Source organism: Chelon labrosus (assembly GCF_963514085.1).
Source record: "Chelon labrosus genome assembly, chromosome: 12".
NCBI lineage: Eukaryota > Metazoa > Chordata > Actinopteri > Mugiliformes > Mugilidae > Chelon > Chelon labrosus.
The window spans coordinates 18,803,657-18,822,211 of record NC_140345.1 but is presented as its reverse complement, the minus strand read 5'-3'; the positions used below and the strand labels follow the sequence as shown (position 1 = coordinate 18,822,211).

Here is an 18,555-nt window from a genome sequence, read left to right as displayed (position 1 = left end):
CATGATGCATTGCGGTATACAGTTATTCTTTGTAAAATGACAGAACAATAAGTTACTTATTAAAATTTCACTGTAGAAATTACAGCAATTTGTTACAGTGCATTCATGCATCCAAAGTGTTTATGTGATTATTGTCAGTGTTATTCGCACTGTAGCTTTAATCTTACATGGATACAGATTATCATCAGTACATCAACACATTCTCTTTCTACTGCATATTGCAATCATTCACTTAAAGAGCCTTTAAAAATGCCCAAATCTGCAACAGGAATAAACATGTTTACAGCCTGATACAAAACATAGTGACATAAAACATAAAATGTGTATTATTATTAGTTATTATCACACAGCAAATCTAAAAAAACAGGAAACGTTTTTAAAGTCGGCTGAATAGGAGACACTGCGCTGTATTAATATTGTGAGCCTCAACAACACAGACCACTGTCACAGAGCATCAAATTACTATGGAAATGCACTGTTGAATGAATTCTTTGATCAAACACCCACAAACAAAAACAAACACACACAAGTTTCATGTCTATTCACCAAAAAGTGTCCAGTATCATCAATTCTTTTCTTTTTTTTCTTCAGGAGGAAAACTCATCTGTTGGATATAAAATAAACTGGGTGCGTCTCAGTTACAAGGTTGTGACTATTCCCTTCTATTGCCATCTAGATACAAGCCAGACACCAAAGGAGGTGTCCAGTTTCCTGCAGTTCTTCACTGTTTTATTGGCATAACGTTTTGATGTTAGACAAGCTCATGATACTTTGATTTTTCTAGCATATTTTTTTAGATAGTGGATCACATAACTATGGATCAGAACTGTAAAGTCTTATGTTGTTCTTTAATTATGACCTACCTTAACACTTCAACAAATGTTGACAACAGCATGTGGACCTCTCCACAATAATTGAACCCTACGCCAATAAAACAACAACAAGAGGAATGCTGCATATTTGACTCAATTGCAGAAATATCTTTCCCAGGGGGCTAAATTATGTAATATAGCAGTGACATTTGTGACACAACCTTGTGTGTCACCTTCATCAATACAACGACAATAAACTGTTCAAACACATCTTAGCTTTTATTTAGACTTGTTTAGAACCCATACACGAATAAGTAGCATTTACATATATCTCCATACATTTCCATATAAGTCCTAAATAACATACTCTGTAAATCCCATTCAAGCTAATATACACATTGAAGGATGCAAATATAACTGTTTTGTATAAACAAACTGACACTGCATCCTGAATTAATTGAAATTTCAAACAAATTACCACCATTTTTGTGTGATCAATAACATATTTTTGTTTTTGATAGCAGACTTAAAATAAAATAAAAACACAGCCAACAGCCAAGTATACAATGTCAGTGAATTAATTAAAAGGAATATGCAGCAAAAACACACCAGCAAAAGGTAAATAATTCATGTCATATAACCATCATAATACATTATTATCAGTGAGTGAAGTAACTGCAACAAAGAAAAAAATACAACCTGTTAGAAACAAACAAAAACTAATTTAATTTCGCCAGCATTTACTACATTTAAAAAAGCTGCTACTCTGGGCCAGGACCCCTCACATATGATATACAGTATATTAGAGGGAAGTCCACTACTCAATAAGCAAAGCTAAACAAGCCTTTTACTCTGCACAAATGAAATTCATTCATTCATATTCTGTAACCGCTTATTCCTGTTAAGGGTCACGGGGGTCTGCTTGAGCCTATCCCAGCTGTCATTGGGCGAGAGGCAGTGTACACCCTGGACAGGTCGCCAGTCTATCACAGGGCCAACACAGAGAGACAGACAACCATTCACACTCACATGCACACCTACGGCCAATTAGAATCACCAATTAACGTAATAAGCAGATCTTTGACGGTGGGAGGAAGCTGCAGTACAGATGAAATTAAATTTATTATAGTCAAACTTCTTGAACCAGTAGTGATTTCCTTTTGTGTCCATGACAGCACTCATGTCACAGTCTTCTATTTCTTTCTCTCCTGGACCCCAGTGTTCAAATGATACGAAATGATCATCAACCCAGAAAAAATATTTCTGGGTGCAGCTGTAGTGAAGACCCAGCCATACAAAGGGACTGTCAGCCTTTCTGGCCTCCAACTCAACCCAGCCCTGGGTCTCTTCATCAAGGATGGACACCAGATCCATGTTTAAGTCTCTGCAGTAGTACAGGGCTTCTTCCCAGGTTCTGCTCTCTTTTACCAGCATCAAGCCTTGAGTAAAGAGAAACATCTAATAAGCTGAACATTGACATTTAAGTAGAAAAAGAAGTTTAAAAACTACACCTGATTATATGGTGTATAATTCGCAAGATTCCTCAAACATACGTTCTAGTCCTAAGGTTTTAGAGAATAAAAAATGAATCAATCATGAATCAAATCATGTATGAAACATCGCTGCCATTTGGTGATGAAAAAAAATAAAGAGTTGTCAGTGTGAATGTTTGCTCCTCTATGAGTGGCGTCATCTAACATGTTGTATTAATAAAACACATCTGCTATTAAACATACGGTGGATTGTAATCTGCAATAGAGACATTTTCTGCAAGTTTGTATATTAACTGACCAGTTACCTGAGAACATTTTATCTTACCATCTCTTTTAATACTGTAGATCTTCACCTCACACAAAATTACAAAATCTTGTCTTTCTAAGTGTACGGTCACATAGCGCCCAGATATTGGTCCATTGTCACATGTAAAAGTTAGATTTTTTCCGCTGGTGGTGTCAGTAATAGTTGTACACCTGGACGGAAGAAAGAAAGAGAGAGAAACAGATTGGACTGTGAGAAATAGTTCTGTTTCCAGCTCTGTTTGATTAAGTATCAACAGAAGACAGAATTCCCCACACCCACAAATACAGCATAATGTTGTTGAGTAAAGTTAGCTGCAACTGTCTGAGAGCAGACTTTTAAAAAAGTTTAAAACTGATATTTAGTGGTACTGAATGCAGTTCTCCTGAGTACTGTCTGCCTATATATATCCTTCTCCCTTATTACCACATATCACGCTCATATCAGAATTAGTACAGGACGTATTATAGCAGTTTGTTTTTACAGATTATAATCCCAGAAATAAATAAAGGATAAATCACAAAGCAGCACTAGACTATCGTAAAAGGTTGTACTATGGTTCATAGTAGAGTGAAGGCATTACACTTTGTGGTGGGAAAAATTTCCAGATGAGTTCCCAATGAGGATCTGAGCATTCGTTAGGTCAATACTGTGATGATAAATGTTGTAGATGTTGATACAGGAAATTTCATATAGACCCAGTAAATCCATTGTCCACCAGGAGTTGGTCTGGTTTTCGGTGTGAGCACAATCACCATATATCCCATCAATAGCTCTGTCAGAATAGTGATGGGTGAAGGTTGAAGACTGATTTGTTTTTCCTCCCTGTATCAGTTTTCCTGTTTTGCAGCTAGCTGCAGCAGAAAACAGAAAATAGTTCACTTCATAATATTGACCCATATACATCTTCAGCAGCAATGCTGTTATACTTTATGACATGACTCAAGAGAGATGAAACAGAGTAGAGCAAAGAAATGCATTTAACTCTACCTCCTTGGTCCTGAGCAGACCTCCCTGTGAAATGTGAAGTGTCAGAGAATTACATCAGAATTTCTTTTATCATTCTCGTCACATACATGCTTATCGTATTATTTTGTGAATCATTTACTTTCTCACATTCACATTTGACTCTGTGCATCTGTGAATCAAAGGAGCAACTTACCAATCAAACAGAAGAACAGCAGAGTCCACAGCATCTTTGCTTTGAAAGAGAAGAAACTGCAGTAACTGTTGACTAGATGCTCGACACAAATGACCACAGACCAGTGACTGGGAATCACAAAGGCTTGGCTCAAATGTCTCCCCTCTATCTCAAAGCACCAAAAACTGTCAATCCAGGTGGTGCTCAGCTACCTCTGGATCCACCAGTTTTAAAATGAACCCCTCTCCTTGACAAAGCCACATTTATTTCTCTTCCTCCACAGCTTCCCACATTGAAACACACTAACATTATTCATTCTTGTTTCTACTCAGGTCATTTTCATTAGGCGAAGCAGCTCAAGAGTATTTGCATCTGTCAGCACGTTATACCCACAAAGCTCACAAATACAGTTTCAACACATATAAGTACAATTTGAAATTTGCATCACCTATGGAGGGTGTTGTGTAATGAGCCATTTTATTGTGGGACATTGTCGCTGAACCTGAATAAACTACTGTTGTTTTTATGTTTTTAGTGAGAAGTTCAAAAGACAGACATTTGTTAGACTGAAGGAACGAAGATAATGTTTCCAGTAAACATGTTTCAAAGTCAACAGAGTAATCACTCATTAAACTGCACGTTTGGAGAAACGCTGTCTCGATGAACATATTTATGGACATCCATGTAAATAAACAGAGTAGAAGTGAAGATACGTCAGCTGGCTGAAGCTGCTCCGTGATGTGTTTCTGTCTGCAGTGGTTTTGTGAGAGTGCTGCTCTGGATACTGACGATTCTTTGGAGAAGCAGAAAGTCTACAAGTTTAGAGGAGACTTGGCCGTTAGACAAGGGAACTATCAGGTAATTAAAGTCATTCAGCTCAGTCTTTCTAAATCCAGTCACCAGGTATTACTGAAAAATCACCAGCAACGTTGGAGGCATTCAACAGAAACACTCGATTCATGGCCTTCAGGAATTTGCATTTTCCCAGTCTGTTTATTTACTGCTTTACTTCCCTGAATTTGAATGTTTCTATGTTGTTAACAACTAATATTGTTGTTATTATTATTATTATTATTATTATTATTATTATTTTAATATAGAGAGTGTATCAGTAGCCTTGTTTCCATAATGCACCATTTCATCATCTTCAAAACAAGTCATGGAATTAAACAGGAAAGTAGTTTAGTCTATATATTTAATCCAAAAGAACACAAATGTAATTTAAGTTGACTTTAATTAGCAGCATGTTGCTCAGCAGTGACATTTCCCTGACTGCTTTAAAAAAGACTTCTGAGCAGACATTTAAACACATTTATAGACTTGAGGGAACCAGATTGAAGGAATGAAATCCCAAATCTGCTGTATTTTGATAGCCCACCTTCTACTCTCATGATTTGAAAGCGTCTGTTTCTGTTCTGGTGTGTGTGGTTCAGAAAGCCTTGGAGGCGTACAGCAGCTGCCTGCAGTGGATCGCCGACAACAACCTGAGCATCAGATGAGATGTACTGGAGGGAATGGCCCGATGCTGCACCAAACTGGGACAGAGAGACAGGACACTGGACTTGGCTGATTTGCTGGTAACTCTTTCCCTGATTTCAAATTCAATGCTGAACAGTGACACATACAAGTGATACAACTACCTGGAGCTGTCATATTCTTTATATTGTATGTCACATTGATTAAGTAAGAGATTTTACAAGTTCTTACTTTAAATAATTTTGGTAAAGAAAAACACTAGTATATGGTAGCTGGATAATTTTTAATTTCTGTGAACCTTATAATCTAACAAAGGGAAATTTGCACAATTGTTCAGATTTTAAACTAAACTAAAGCGATGTGAAGACATCAGTCTAAAAGCTTAAATTGATAACATCTGCATAATCTTTTTTTCCAGAGCAAAGAAGCTTCCAACACCGGTCACCTGACCAGCCTCCTGCTGCTTAAGGTCAGCGTTAGCCAGAACACACAAGGATGAAGTCATTCAGTTGTATTCAAACTGATTTAAACTTCTCCTAAAGGTCAGCATCTACGAGCATTTTGGAGCCTCAGGATCGAAGACGTGGTGTCTGCAGCAGCTGTGTAGCCTGCTACCGTTCAACCCCTGGCACTGGTTCAGCCTGGGACAGACGTGTTTGTAGCTGCTGGAGAATGACAGGACCTCAGATAACGTTAACTCCACTTCCTGTCTCACTTAACACCCATACCTGCTCTCAAGATGTTAATTATGCAGGTGAATTGTTGATCTTTGTTTTATTTTTGTTTTACTCCCGTGGTTAATTAACTCTGGTATGTTATTAGGATCCTGTTCTGCCACGAGATGTAAATCAGAAGCAGATCAGGAGGATGGGGCGACTGAGGAGCAGCAGGAGGAGGCAGCAGAGCTCAGTGAGGACAGGATTCGTCTCAAAGCTTGCGCCTGTTTCATCAGGACAAGGTACAGCCACTGTGTTTGGATACTGTTGACCAGTTTCCTAGAAGCAGTTGGATTAAAATCTCATGCACATCCACAGGCCTACACTTAGAGTAAATCATTACGTCCTCATGCCTCCTTGTCTCTTTTTCTTCCCACAGACTCCTGTTGAGAATCCTTCGGCAGCAGCAGTCTTCCTTTGTGTTAAATAAAGCCCTTATTTAGGTATGAATCTGTAATGCATGAATTCGCATGATTACTAATATTACCATAGAAACAACACTAATGCTGAGTGAGTGTGTGTGAGGTCATTACATTGAAAGCCAGAGAAAAGAAAACTACAAAGGATGTTGTCCACCACTTAATGGTCTGTGTATTAATATCACAGCCATCAAAAGACTGGATGGAGTGTGTGAGTGTGTGGGAGGAGGGAGCATTCTCTCTGAACTTGGAATTATGTGTAGTGTCTTATAATGCGCGTGGGCTGCGTGTTGGCCACAGTGAAACTGATAAATCTCGCCGTGTTGTTGTGGACAAGTTGATGGAGAGTTGTGACATTTTGTGTGTTCAGGAGACGTTCCTGGCTAAACAGGATCTGGAAGGACTAAACTCTATGCATAAGGACTTTCATGGGGCGGGTGAATCAACAACTGACCTAAGTGCTAAAGTCGTCCGGGGGAGAATTCCAGGGGGGGTGGCCATGATGTGGAATAAAAAATTTGATCAGTTGGTTAATGTTATAAGACTGGGGGTTGATTGGGCTATTGGGCTTGAGCTGTGCTGTAATGATGAGAAGATAATAATCTTGAATGTATATACGCCATATGAGTGCATACAGAATGAGAATGAGTACCTCAGTCGATTGGCATTTATTATGTCTTTTATTCAGGATAGTTCTTCTACCTGTATATGTGTTGTTGGTGACATGAATGCTGATGTAACTGATGCCAAGTCTCTGTTTGGTAACCATCTAATGCAGTTTTGTTCAGACAGTGGATTGATTTTATCTAGTAAGGTACTATTGCCAAATGATAGTTATACTTATATTAGTGAGGCCTGGCACTCTACTTCCTGGCTAGACCACTGTCTTTGTACAGTGGATGCCCATGACTCCATCGATATGATGAAAATTGAATATGATCTGGCTACTACGGACCATATACCCTTTCTCATGGTGCTGAACACAGGCAATTTACCAGTGTTGTTGCCTGTGGATGATGGCATTGATGTAGGGAAAATAGATTGGTCAAAATTGTCTAAGAAAGATCTTAATAAATATGAAAATCATTCTAATGCTTTGTTGGGTAATATTAAGCTTCCAAAAGATGCCTTATTGTGTCAGGATATGAACTGCAAGAATGTACAACACTGTAAGGAAATATGTTCCCTGTATGAAGCTATTGTAGAGTCACTTGGTATTTCAAGCAGGCCTCTATATAAACATAGGGCAAAAGTGTGTAATGCTAAGCCAGGTTGGAAGGATCATGTAGAAGAGCTCCATGCAGAGGCCCGAAATGCTTTTAAGAAATGGGCTGAGTCAGGCAAAAGCAGGCATGGCCCTTTGTTTGAAAATAAAAAATGCACTAATGCTAGATTCAAATATGCCCTTCGCTATATTAAAAGAAATGAAAATGCTATGAGGTCAGATTCACTAGCACGGAAGCTGCAACAAAATAATGTTAATGACTTCTGGAAGGAAATCAAATCTATTAATAAGTGCAAAACATCTCTTCCATCTAATATAGATGGTGTGAGTGGACCAGATGAAATATCACAATTATGGCGGAAACAATATTATGAACTGCTAAACTGTGTAAAAAGTAATCTGTTTGTAGTAGATCATGTAGAGTTTAATGATGATGTTATTGTCAGTCCTGCTGAAGTCTATGAAGCAATATTGAAGTTGAGAGATAATAAGGCCTGCCTGTGGTCTAGATAATATTACAACTGAACATATGAAACTTGCCAGTAAGAAACTGTGTCCTCTGGTGGCTATATGCTACACAGGTTTTTTTGTTCATGGTATATTACCTGATTCTATGCTTTCTGTTGTGTTAGTACCAGTTATCAAAGATAAAGTGGGGAAGCTTAACAGCTCAGATAATTATAGGCCAATAGCTTTGGCCAGTGTCATGTCCAAAGTGCTAGAGACTGTTCTACTGAGTAGACTTGAGAGGTATGTCTTGTCTACTGATAACCAATTTGGTTTTAAACAAAAGCATGGCACTGACTTATGTATCTTTGCATTAAAAGAAATTTTAGATAAATATAATAGGCAAAATTCTACAATGTTCATGTGCTTCATTGATGCGTCTAAAGCATTCGATCGTGTTAATCATGATAAATTATTTTTAAAGTTGTCCAAATGTGGGGTCCCTGATTTTTTAATTAGAATCTTGGTATACTGGTACTCACATCAGACAATGAGGGTGAAATGGGGGATTGTAACATCTGTTCCATTCCAAGTGACCAATGGTGTTTGGCAGGGTGGAATTCTGTCTCCTTTTCTTTTTAATATATACATGAATGAGTTGTCTTTGGCCTTAAATGCATGTGGTACAGGTTGTAGGGTTGGTGACTCATTAATTAATCACCTCATGTATGCAGATGATTTGGTCATTCTTAGCCCATACACTGCTGGTCTTCAACAGCTACTGAGAATATGCACACAGTATGGTATTGATTTTGATATAAAATACAATGCTAAAAAGAGTAAAATCATGATCATTAGAAGTAGAGAAGACAGACAGGCAACCTTCCCTGACTTCTATCTGTCCGGTACTGCACTCAGTGAGTGCAGCGAGATTACATACCTGGGCCATATTATTGCAAATGATCTGTCTGATGACAAGGACATCTTTAGGCAGCGACGGAAGCTGTATGCTCAAGCGAACATGTTGGGTCGTAAGTTTAGCATGTGCTCTGTATCTGTGAAGATCTCACTCTTTAGAACATACTGCACACCTTTGTATACTGCCCACCTATGGTGTCGTTATAAACAAGGCAGTATGAGAAAACTCATAGTGGCATATAATGACAGCATGAGGCTGTTGCTGGGTGCTCCTAGAAGCGCCAGGGCAAGCCATTTGTTTGTCAGTGTTGGTGTGCCTACATGCTCTGCAGTTCTACGAAATCTGATGTATAGATTTATGTGTAGAGTATCTGTGTCACAAAATGATTTAATTACTGTGTTGGCCAACCCGGTACGCAGTTCTGTGAGATTCTCTTCCAGACTGTGGAACCATTGCCGGACTTGTCTGTATATGGGACATTGACCATTGAGGTCTCTTTGTATGTTTTTATTTTTTTGCCCTGTGTGCTTTTTTTTTTACTGTTTTTACTTTTTTACTGTGATATGGATCCCCCTGGGTCTGGAATAAAGAATATAATAATAATAATATGGGTAGCATGGCCCTTCAGTTTCTGAAATCCTTTCTTGGCCCAATTTTTCCATTTTGGCTCTTGTTACCTAAAACACCTAAAAAAAAATTTTCAATGGCACACGATCTACCTGCACTACTTTCGCGATCTACCGGTCAATCACGATCGACGTTATGGGCACCCCTGCTTTAAACCTTCTCTTTCGGGGGGCAGTGGTGGCAGACTCACAGAGGCCAGCTTGTTTTGGTACTCGACATTAGCCGCCTTATGCGAGCTTCTTAAACGGACATTGAGATTCGTGGAGTTTCTCCCTTTGAGAAGCAAACCACATATTTTGTCACAGTCTCCACTACAAGACACTTGCTTTTATCTTTCTCGTCGTCATATTAAAAAAAAAGTCCCATGCATACAGGACTTCGCCGCTTTCTCTCAGCTTTTGCTGCAACTGTGCCAAGGTGTTGCCAGGTGACGTCACGGACCGTTAGGTGCCGTAAAGTGCTGCTGCTGCTGCCAGTTGGCGTAAAACTGCCAGAGCGGAATAAATCGATCATATGAATCCAACCAGTTGAGCCTTGTAATTAAATTGACAGAGACGAAAACTAAGGGAATTATATCTATAATTTCAGTTTGTTTTAGTTCGTTTTCTAAACACGCAGTACAGTTTCAGTTAATTAATGTTTTTTTCTTTTAATTTTCGTTTATTTATATATAAATTATTTATATATAAATAGTTTTTTCAATTTTAGTTTTCGTGATTTTGTTCGTTTTCGTTAACTATTATAACCTTGCCTTGTGGAGGATTTCCCAGATGGTTCTGTGTAATTACTTACCTTTTGAGGTCAGAGGTCAGATGGACTGCATTTATGCATCCAAAGTGTTTATGTAATTATTCTCACTGTGTTGTGCACTGTAGCTTTAATTTTGCATGGATACAGATTATCATCAGTACATCAACATATACTCTTTCTACTGAATATTACGATCACTCACTTAAAGAGCCTTTAAAAATGCCCAAATCTGCAACAGGAATAAACATGTTTACAGCCTGATACAAAACATAGTGTTGGTCTCTATGACCAATTTCACTTGATAACAACTGTACGGAGGATTATGCCTTAAATAAGCAGAGATCTTTTCCTTCCTCCTTTCTCGCTTATCTCTTTCTTTTCCTAAATATTTTCTTTATTTTTATCGTCATCTGCACCCTGGACCAGCAGGACTAGACTGAGTTCAGACAACAGTTCTGTCATACGGTCTGTTATTTGAGGAAAAACGTGTATTGTTATTAGTTATTATCATACAGCAAATCTAAAAAAAAAAAACAGGAAACATTTTTAGAGTCGGCTGAATAGGAGACACTGCACTGTATTAATATTGTGAGCCTCAACAACACAGACCACTGTCACAGAGCATCAAATTACTATGGAAATGCACTGTTGAATGAATTCTTTGATCAAACACCCACAAACAAAAACGAACACACACAAGTTTCATGTCTATTCACCAAAAGGTGTCCAGTATCATCAATTCTTTTTTTTTTTTTTCTTCTGAAGGAAAACTCATCTGTTGGATATAAAATAAACTGGGTGCGTCTCAGTTACAAGGTTGTGACTATTCCCTTCTATTGCCATCTAGATACAAGCCAGACACTAAAGGAGGTGTCCAGTTTCCTGCAGTTCTTCAGCGTTTTATTGGCATAACGTTTTGATGTTAGAAAAGCTCATAATACTTTGATTTTTTTAGCATGTTTTTTAGATAGTGGATCACATAACTATGGATCAGAACTGTAAAGTCTTATGTTGTTCTTTAATTATGACCTACCTTAACACTTCAGAAAATGTTGACAACAGCATGTGGACCTCTCCACAATAATTGAACCCTACGCCAATAAAAAAACAACAACAAGAGGAATGCTGCATATTTGACTCAATTGCAGAAATGTCTTTCCTAGGGGGCTAAATTATGTAATATAGCAGTGACATTTGTGACACAACCTTGTGTGTCACCTTCATCAATACAACGACAATAAACTGTTCAAACACATCTTAGCTTTTATTTAGATTCGATAAGAACCCATACACCAATAAGTAGCATTTACATATATATCTCCATACATTTCCATATAAGTCCTAAATAACATACTCTGTAAATCCCATTCAAGCTAATATACACATTGAAGGATGTAAATATAACTGTTTTGTATAAACAAACTGACACTGCATCCTGAATTAAATTAAATTTCAAACATATTACCACCATTTTTGTATTATCAATAACATATTTTTGTTTTTGATAGCAGACTTAAAATAAAATAAAAACACAGCCAACAGCCAAGTATACAATGTCAGTAATTAATTAAAATGAATATGCAACAAAAACACACCAGCAAAAGGTAAATAATTCATGTCATATAACCATCATAATACATTATTATCAGTGAGTGAAGTAACTGCAACAAAGACAAAAATACAACCTGTTAGAAACAAACAAAAACTAATTTAATTTCACCAGCATTTACTACATTTAAAAAATCTGCTGCTCTGGGCCAGGACCCCTCACATATGATATATAGTATATTAGAGGGAAGTCCACTACTCAGTAAGCAAAGCTAAACAAACCTTTTACTCTGCACAGATGAAATTCATTCATTCATCTTCTGTAATTATTATTCCCGTTAAGGGTCACGGGGGTCTGCTTTGGACGGTGGAAGGAAGCTGCGGTACAGATGAAATTATACTTATTATAGTCAAACTTCTTGAACCAGTAGTGATTTCCTTCTGTGTCCATGACAGCACTCATGTCACAGTCTTCTATTTCTTTCTCTCCTGGACCCCAATGTTCAAATGATACGAAATGATCATCAACCCAGAAAAAATATTTCTGGGTGCAGTTGTAGTGAAGACCCAGCCATACAAAGGGACTGTCAGCCTTTCTGGCCTCCAACTCAACCCAGCCCTGGGTCTCTTCATCGAGGATGGACACCAGATCCATGTTTAAGCCTCTGCAGTAGTACAGGGCTTCTTCCCAGGTTCTGTTCTCTTTGACCAGCATCAAGCCTTGAGTAAAGAGAGACATCTAATAAGCTGAACATTCACAATTAAGTAGAAAAAATAAGTTTAAAAACTACACCTGATTATATGGTGTATAATTTGCAAGATTCCTCAAATATACGTTCTAGTCCTAAGGTTTTAGAGAATAAAAAAATAATTAATCATGAATCAAATCATGTATCAAATGTTGTGACCACTTGGTGATGAAAAATAATAAAGAGTTGTCAGTGTGAATGTTTGCTCCTCTATGAGCGGCGTCATCTAACATGTTGTATTAATAAAACACATCTGCTATTAAACATACGGTGGATTATAATCTGCAACAGAGACCTTTTCTGTAAGTTTGTTTATTAACTGACCAGTTACCTGAGAACATTTTATCTTACCATCTTTAATACCGTAGATCTTCACCTCACACAACACTAGAAAATGTGTTCTTTCTAAGCGTACGGTCACATAGTGCCCAGATATTGGTCCACTGTCACATGTAAATGTTAGATTTTTTCCTCTGGTGGTGTCATTAATAGTTGTACACCTGGACGGAAGAAAGAAAGAGAGAGAAACAGATTGGACTGTGAGAAATAGTTCTGTTTCCAGCTCTGTTTGATTAAGTATCAATAGAAGACAGAATTCCCCACACCCACAAATACAGCATAATGTTGTTGAGTAAAGTTAGCTGCAACTGTGTGAGAGCAGACTTTTAAAAAAAGTTTAAAACTGATATTTAGTGGTACTGAATGCAGTTCTCCTGAGTACTGTCTGCCTATATATATCCTTCTCCCTTATTACCACATATCACACTCATATCAGAATGTCTTATCTTACTGAATATAATTAATACAGGATGTATTATAGTAGTTTGTTTGTTTTTACAAATTATAATCCCAGAAATAAATAAAGGATAAATCACAAGCAGCACTAGACTATCATAAAAGGTTGTACTATGGTTCATAGTAGAGTGAAGGCATTACACTTTGTGGTGGGAAAAATTTCCATCAGATGAGTTCCCAATGAGGATCTGAGCATTCGTTAGGTCAGCAGCGTCACTTTTAATGTTGTAGATGTTGATACAGGAAATTTCATATAGACCCAGTAAATCCATTCTCCACCAGGAGTTGGGCTTCTCTTCAGTGGCAGAACACTGATTATATATCCCATCAATAGCTCTGTCAGAATAGTGATGGGTGTAGGTTGAAGACTGATTTGTTTTTCCTCCCTGTATCAGTTTTCCTGTTTTGCAGCTAGCTGTAGCAGAAAACAGAAAATAGACGGATTTCTTGGCAACGTCACAAGTGTTTGCGCGCGCAGACAGGGGGCAGAAAGACGTCTTTTCAGAGAGTGTTGATAACGGAGGAGGACTGAATCTTTGCGTGTTTCGTTTAGTAGTAGTAGTACAGTCAAAATGCCAAGGAGTTGTTGTGTTGGCTGCGCTAAAAGAGCCAGTGATGAGTGCCAGATGTTCAATATTCCTAGAGGGCATCATACTTTTGCAAAAAAACGGAGGAGGTTATGGCTTCAGGCAATAAAAAGGGCAGATTGGGGTCCAGATGGTGTTTTGTTTTAGAGCTATCTTAATTCTCTATCTATGAGTTTAAGTTAGCACTGCATGCTCGTCCATGTTCACGTTCATTCATGTTAAAGTTTAACAAAGTTGTAAACAAAAGACGTTGCGTTCAGTAAATCTGTTCGTAGCAGGCTACCAGCTAGCGCTAGCTAACTGATATCACGTTTGCGAGTGCTAATGTTGTTATAGCATGCCGGTTGGATCATTACTTCGGAGATATCCCCTTTCAACTTCACTACAGGTTGTATTTTAATACTTAAAACACGAAATACGTAAACATTAGCCAACATATCTTAGCAAGTAGCCTGCACGTCAACATATCTTAGCATAGCCTGCACGTCAAATGACAAAGAGCTCGAAATCTACAAAAATGTAAATTCAGCTAAATGTTCAAGAAATGTGAGCAAGCCAGGTAAGCTCTGTGACTAAAGAAAAACGAAGGGTTCTTAACTTTAATTTAAAAGTAAAATCGGGCTGTCCGATTGATGCCGCTGTTAAAATTGGCTACGTTTTACATTACCCGCCTAACATGATAATTATAGCCATACATATACAGTAACATTGCAAAATTAAAGATGGACAAACAGATCCAACTAAAATCACGTTTTATTGAGTCTGCAGTTGTGCATTTATATACAAACAAAACAAAAAAGCTTCAATACTTAAGATTGTTGTCGTAGGGGACCAATAAGTCAGTCTGGCTTTCTGCCCCCTGGATGCGCGCGCAACCAGTAATGTTTGTAAACAGGAAACCCGTCTATAGTTCACTTCATAATATTGACCCATATACATCTTCAGCAGCAATGCTGTTATACTTTATGACATGACTCAAGAGAGATGAAACAGAGTAGAGCAAAGAAATGCATTTAACTCTACCTCCTTGGTCCTGAGCAGACCTCCCTGTGAAATGTGAAGTGTCAGAGAATTACATCAGAATTTCTTTTATCATTCTTGTCACGTACATGCTTATCTTATTATTTTGTGAATCATTTACTTTCTCACATTCACATTTGACTCTGTGCATCCGTGAATCAAAGGAGCAACTTACCAATCAAACAGAAGAACAGCAGAGTCCACAGCATCTTTGCTTTGAAAGAGAAGAAACTGCAGTAACTGTTGACTAGATGCTCGACACAAATGACCACAGACCAGCGACTGGAAATCACAAAGGCTTTGAACAAATGTCTCCCCTCTATCTCAAAGCACCAAAAACTGACAATCCAGGTGGTGCCCAGCTACCTCTAGATCCACCAGTTTTAAAATGAACCCCTCTCCTTGACAAAGCCACTTTTCTCTTCCTCCACAGCTTCCCACATTGAAACACACTAACATTATTCATTCTTGTTTCTGCTCAGGTTCTTTTCATTAGTCAAAGCAGCTCAAGAGTATTTGCATCTGTCAGCACGTTATACCCACAAAGCTCACAAAGTTTCAACACATATAAGTACAATTTGAAATTTGCATCACCAGTGGAGGGTGCTATGTAATGAGCCATTTTATTGTGGGACATCGTCCCTGTCCCTGAATAAAGTACTGTCGTTTTTATGTTTTTAGTGAGAAGTTCAAAAGAAAGACATTTGTTAGACTGAAGGAACGAAGACAACATTTCCAGTAAACATGTTTCAAAGTCAACAGAGTAATCACTCATTAAACTGCACATGTGGAGAAACGCTGTCTCGATGAGCGTAAATAAATAGAGTAAAAGTGAAGAAGTGCAGTGGTTTTGTGAGAGTGCTGCTCTGGATACTGACGATTCTTTGGAGAAGCAGAAAGTCTACAAGTTTAGAGGAGACTTGGCCGTTAGACAAGGGAACTATCAGGTAATTAAAGTCATTCAGCTCACCAGCAACGTTGGAGGCATTCCACAGAAACACTCGATTCATGGCCTTCAGGAATTTGAATTTTCCCAGTCTGTTTATTCACTGCTTTATTACCTGTATTTGAATGTTTCTATGTTGTCAACAACAAATACAGAGAGCGTATCTGTAGCCTTATTTCCATAATTCATCATTTCATCATCTTCAAAACAAGTCATGGTGTTAAACAGGAAAGTAGTTTAGTCTATATATTTCATCCAAAAGAACACAAATGTAATTTAAGTTGACTTTAATTAGCAGCATGTTGCTCAACAGTAACATTTCCCTGACTGCTTTAAAAAAGACTTCTGAGCAGACATTTAAACACATTTATAGACTTGAGGGAACCAGACTGAAGGAATGAAATCCCAAATCTGCTGTATTTTGACAGCCCACCTTCTACTCTCATGATTTGAAAGCGTCTATTTCTGTTCTTGTGGTGTGTGTGGTTCAGAAAGCCTTGGAGGCGTACAGCAGCTGCCTGCAGTGGATCGCCGAATACAACCTGAGCATCAGACGAGATGTACTGGAGGGAATGGCCCAATGCTGCACCAAACTGGGACAGAGAGACAGGGCACTGGACTTGGCTGATTTGCTGGTAACTCTTTCCCTGATTTCAAATTCAATGCTGAACAGTGACCCATACAAGTGATACAACTACCTGGAGCTGTCATATTCTTTATACTGTATGTCACATTGATTAAGTAAGACATTTCACATCTTCTTCTGTGAAACTTATGAGCTAACAAAGGGGAATTTGCAGAATTTTTTTTGATTTTAAACTAAACTAAAGCGATGTAAAGACATCAGTCTAAAAGTTTAAATTGATAACATCTGCATAATCTTTTTTTCCAGAGCAAAGAAGCCTCCAACACCGGTCACCTGACCAGCCTCCTTCTGCGTTAGCCAGAACACACAAGGATGAAGTCATTCTGTTGTATTCACACTGATTTAAACTTCTCCTTAAGGTCAGCATCTACGAGCATTTTGGAGCCGCAGGATGGAAGACGTGGTGTCTGCAGCAGCTGTGTAGCCTGCTACCGTTCAACCCCTGGCACTGGTTCAGCCTGGGACAGACGTGTTTGCAGCTGCTGGAGAATGACAGGACCTCAGGTAACGTTAACTTCACTTCCTGTCTCACTTAACACCCATACCTGCTCTCAAGATCTTAATTTTGCAGGTGAATTGTTGATCTTTGTTTTATTTTTGTTTTACTCCCGTGGTTAATTAACTCTGGTATGTTATTAGGATCCTGTTCTGCCACAAGATGTAAATCAGAAGCAGATCAGGAGGATGGGGCGACTGAGGAGCAGCAGGAGGAGGCAGCAGAGCTCAGTGAGGACAGGATTCATCTCAAAGCTTGCGCCTGTTTCATCAGGACAAAATACTGCCACTGTGTTTAGATACTGTTGACCAGTTTCCCAGAAGCATTTGGATTAAAATCTCATGCACATTCACATGCCTACACTTAGTAAATGTCCTCATGCCTCCTCGTCTCTTCTTCTTCCCACAGACTCCTGTTGAGAATCCTTTGGCAGCAGCAGTCCTCCTTTGTGTTAAATAAAGCCCTTATTTAGGTATGAATCTGTAATGCATGAATTTGCATGATTACTAATATTACCATAGAAACAACACTAATGCTGAGTGAGTGTGTGTGAGGTCATTACATTGAAAGCCAGAGAAAAGAAAACTACAAAGGATGTTGTCCACCACTTAATGGTCTGTGTATTCATATCACAGCCATCAAAAGACTGGATGGAGTGTGTGAGTGTGTGGGAGGAGGGAGCATTCTCTCTGAACTTGGAATTATGGGTAGCATGGCCCTTGAGTTTCTGAAATCCTTTCTTGGCCCAATTTTTCCATTTGCAGAATCTGCAGAAATTACGTGACAAGGATTCAGAGACGTAAACCAACTTGTCCTTGTCCAGCAGGCAATAAAAGTTAATCTGAGCTGGCTGGGGGTAATTAAAGTGTCTTCCTGCGTTATTGACTAGCCGTAGCAGCAAGCCTCTTCTTTGCTCCTTTCTTCTACTCCTCATCTTTTCCTTTCTCTCCCTCCATCCTGTCTGCTTCCTGCTGCTCTCCACTTCCATGTGTCAATAGTCATTAAACACAATCTCATCGTCCGATCCCATGCACATCCACCTATACACACACACAGATCTGATGAGGCTCTGCTGGTTCAATAGTTGATTAGTGTCTTGTTTAATAGTCCACAAGTTGACCCTCTGTCCACTCATGTCTAACAGACATGTTTAGTGGACTGGAAGGATCATACTGAACCTAATACCAGGGGCAATTATGTGAAACAGAGAAATAAAAGATCTATGTTGAGCATCTGACAGCAGAAGAAGCATAACAGAACATCAGCATGATGACAGGTTGTCTCCAAAGTCATGTCAGAGGTAATATACTGACATTTGCTGAATTATCACAATGTACCTGTCCTATATCGCTTTACTAAACTCTCAGCAGACAGTCGGTCAGTCTGACAGACAGACAGGTAGCCAGTCAGACACTACACCAGACAGACAGCCAGCCAGT

General features: G+C 38.6%; 1 protein-coding gene and 1 pseudogene across 2 annotated transcripts; both read left to right on the top strand.

Annotated features, from left to right (window-relative positions):
• Positions 1-408: 408 nt before the first annotated feature.
• On the top strand, positions 409-6,632 carry LOC311496535 (zinc fingers and homeoboxes protein 1-like; annotated as a pseudogene). Its single transcript has 6 exons — positions 409-4,608; positions 5,184-5,327; positions 5,645-5,695; positions 5,769-5,918; positions 5,988-6,184; positions 6,322-6,632. The product of its transcript is annotated as a zinc fingers and homeoboxes protein 1-like (transcript).
• Positions 6,633-12,394: 5,762 nt separating this feature from the next.
• Positions 12,395-17,757, top strand: LOC311496534 (zinc fingers and homeoboxes protein 1-like; the record flags this gene model as incomplete). The annotated part of the gene is made up of 7 exons (XM_084556423.1): positions 12,395-12,532; positions 15,853-15,975; positions 16,466-16,609; positions 16,867-16,912; positions 16,975-17,124; positions 17,260-17,395; positions 17,525-17,757. The coding sequence occupies 7 exons, from the start codon at positions 12,395-12,397 to the stop codon at positions 17,586-17,588; spliced, it is 801 nt and encodes a 266-aa protein (XP_084412549.1). The 3' UTR covers positions 17,589-17,757.
• Positions 17,758-18,555: the final 798 nt, after the last annotated feature.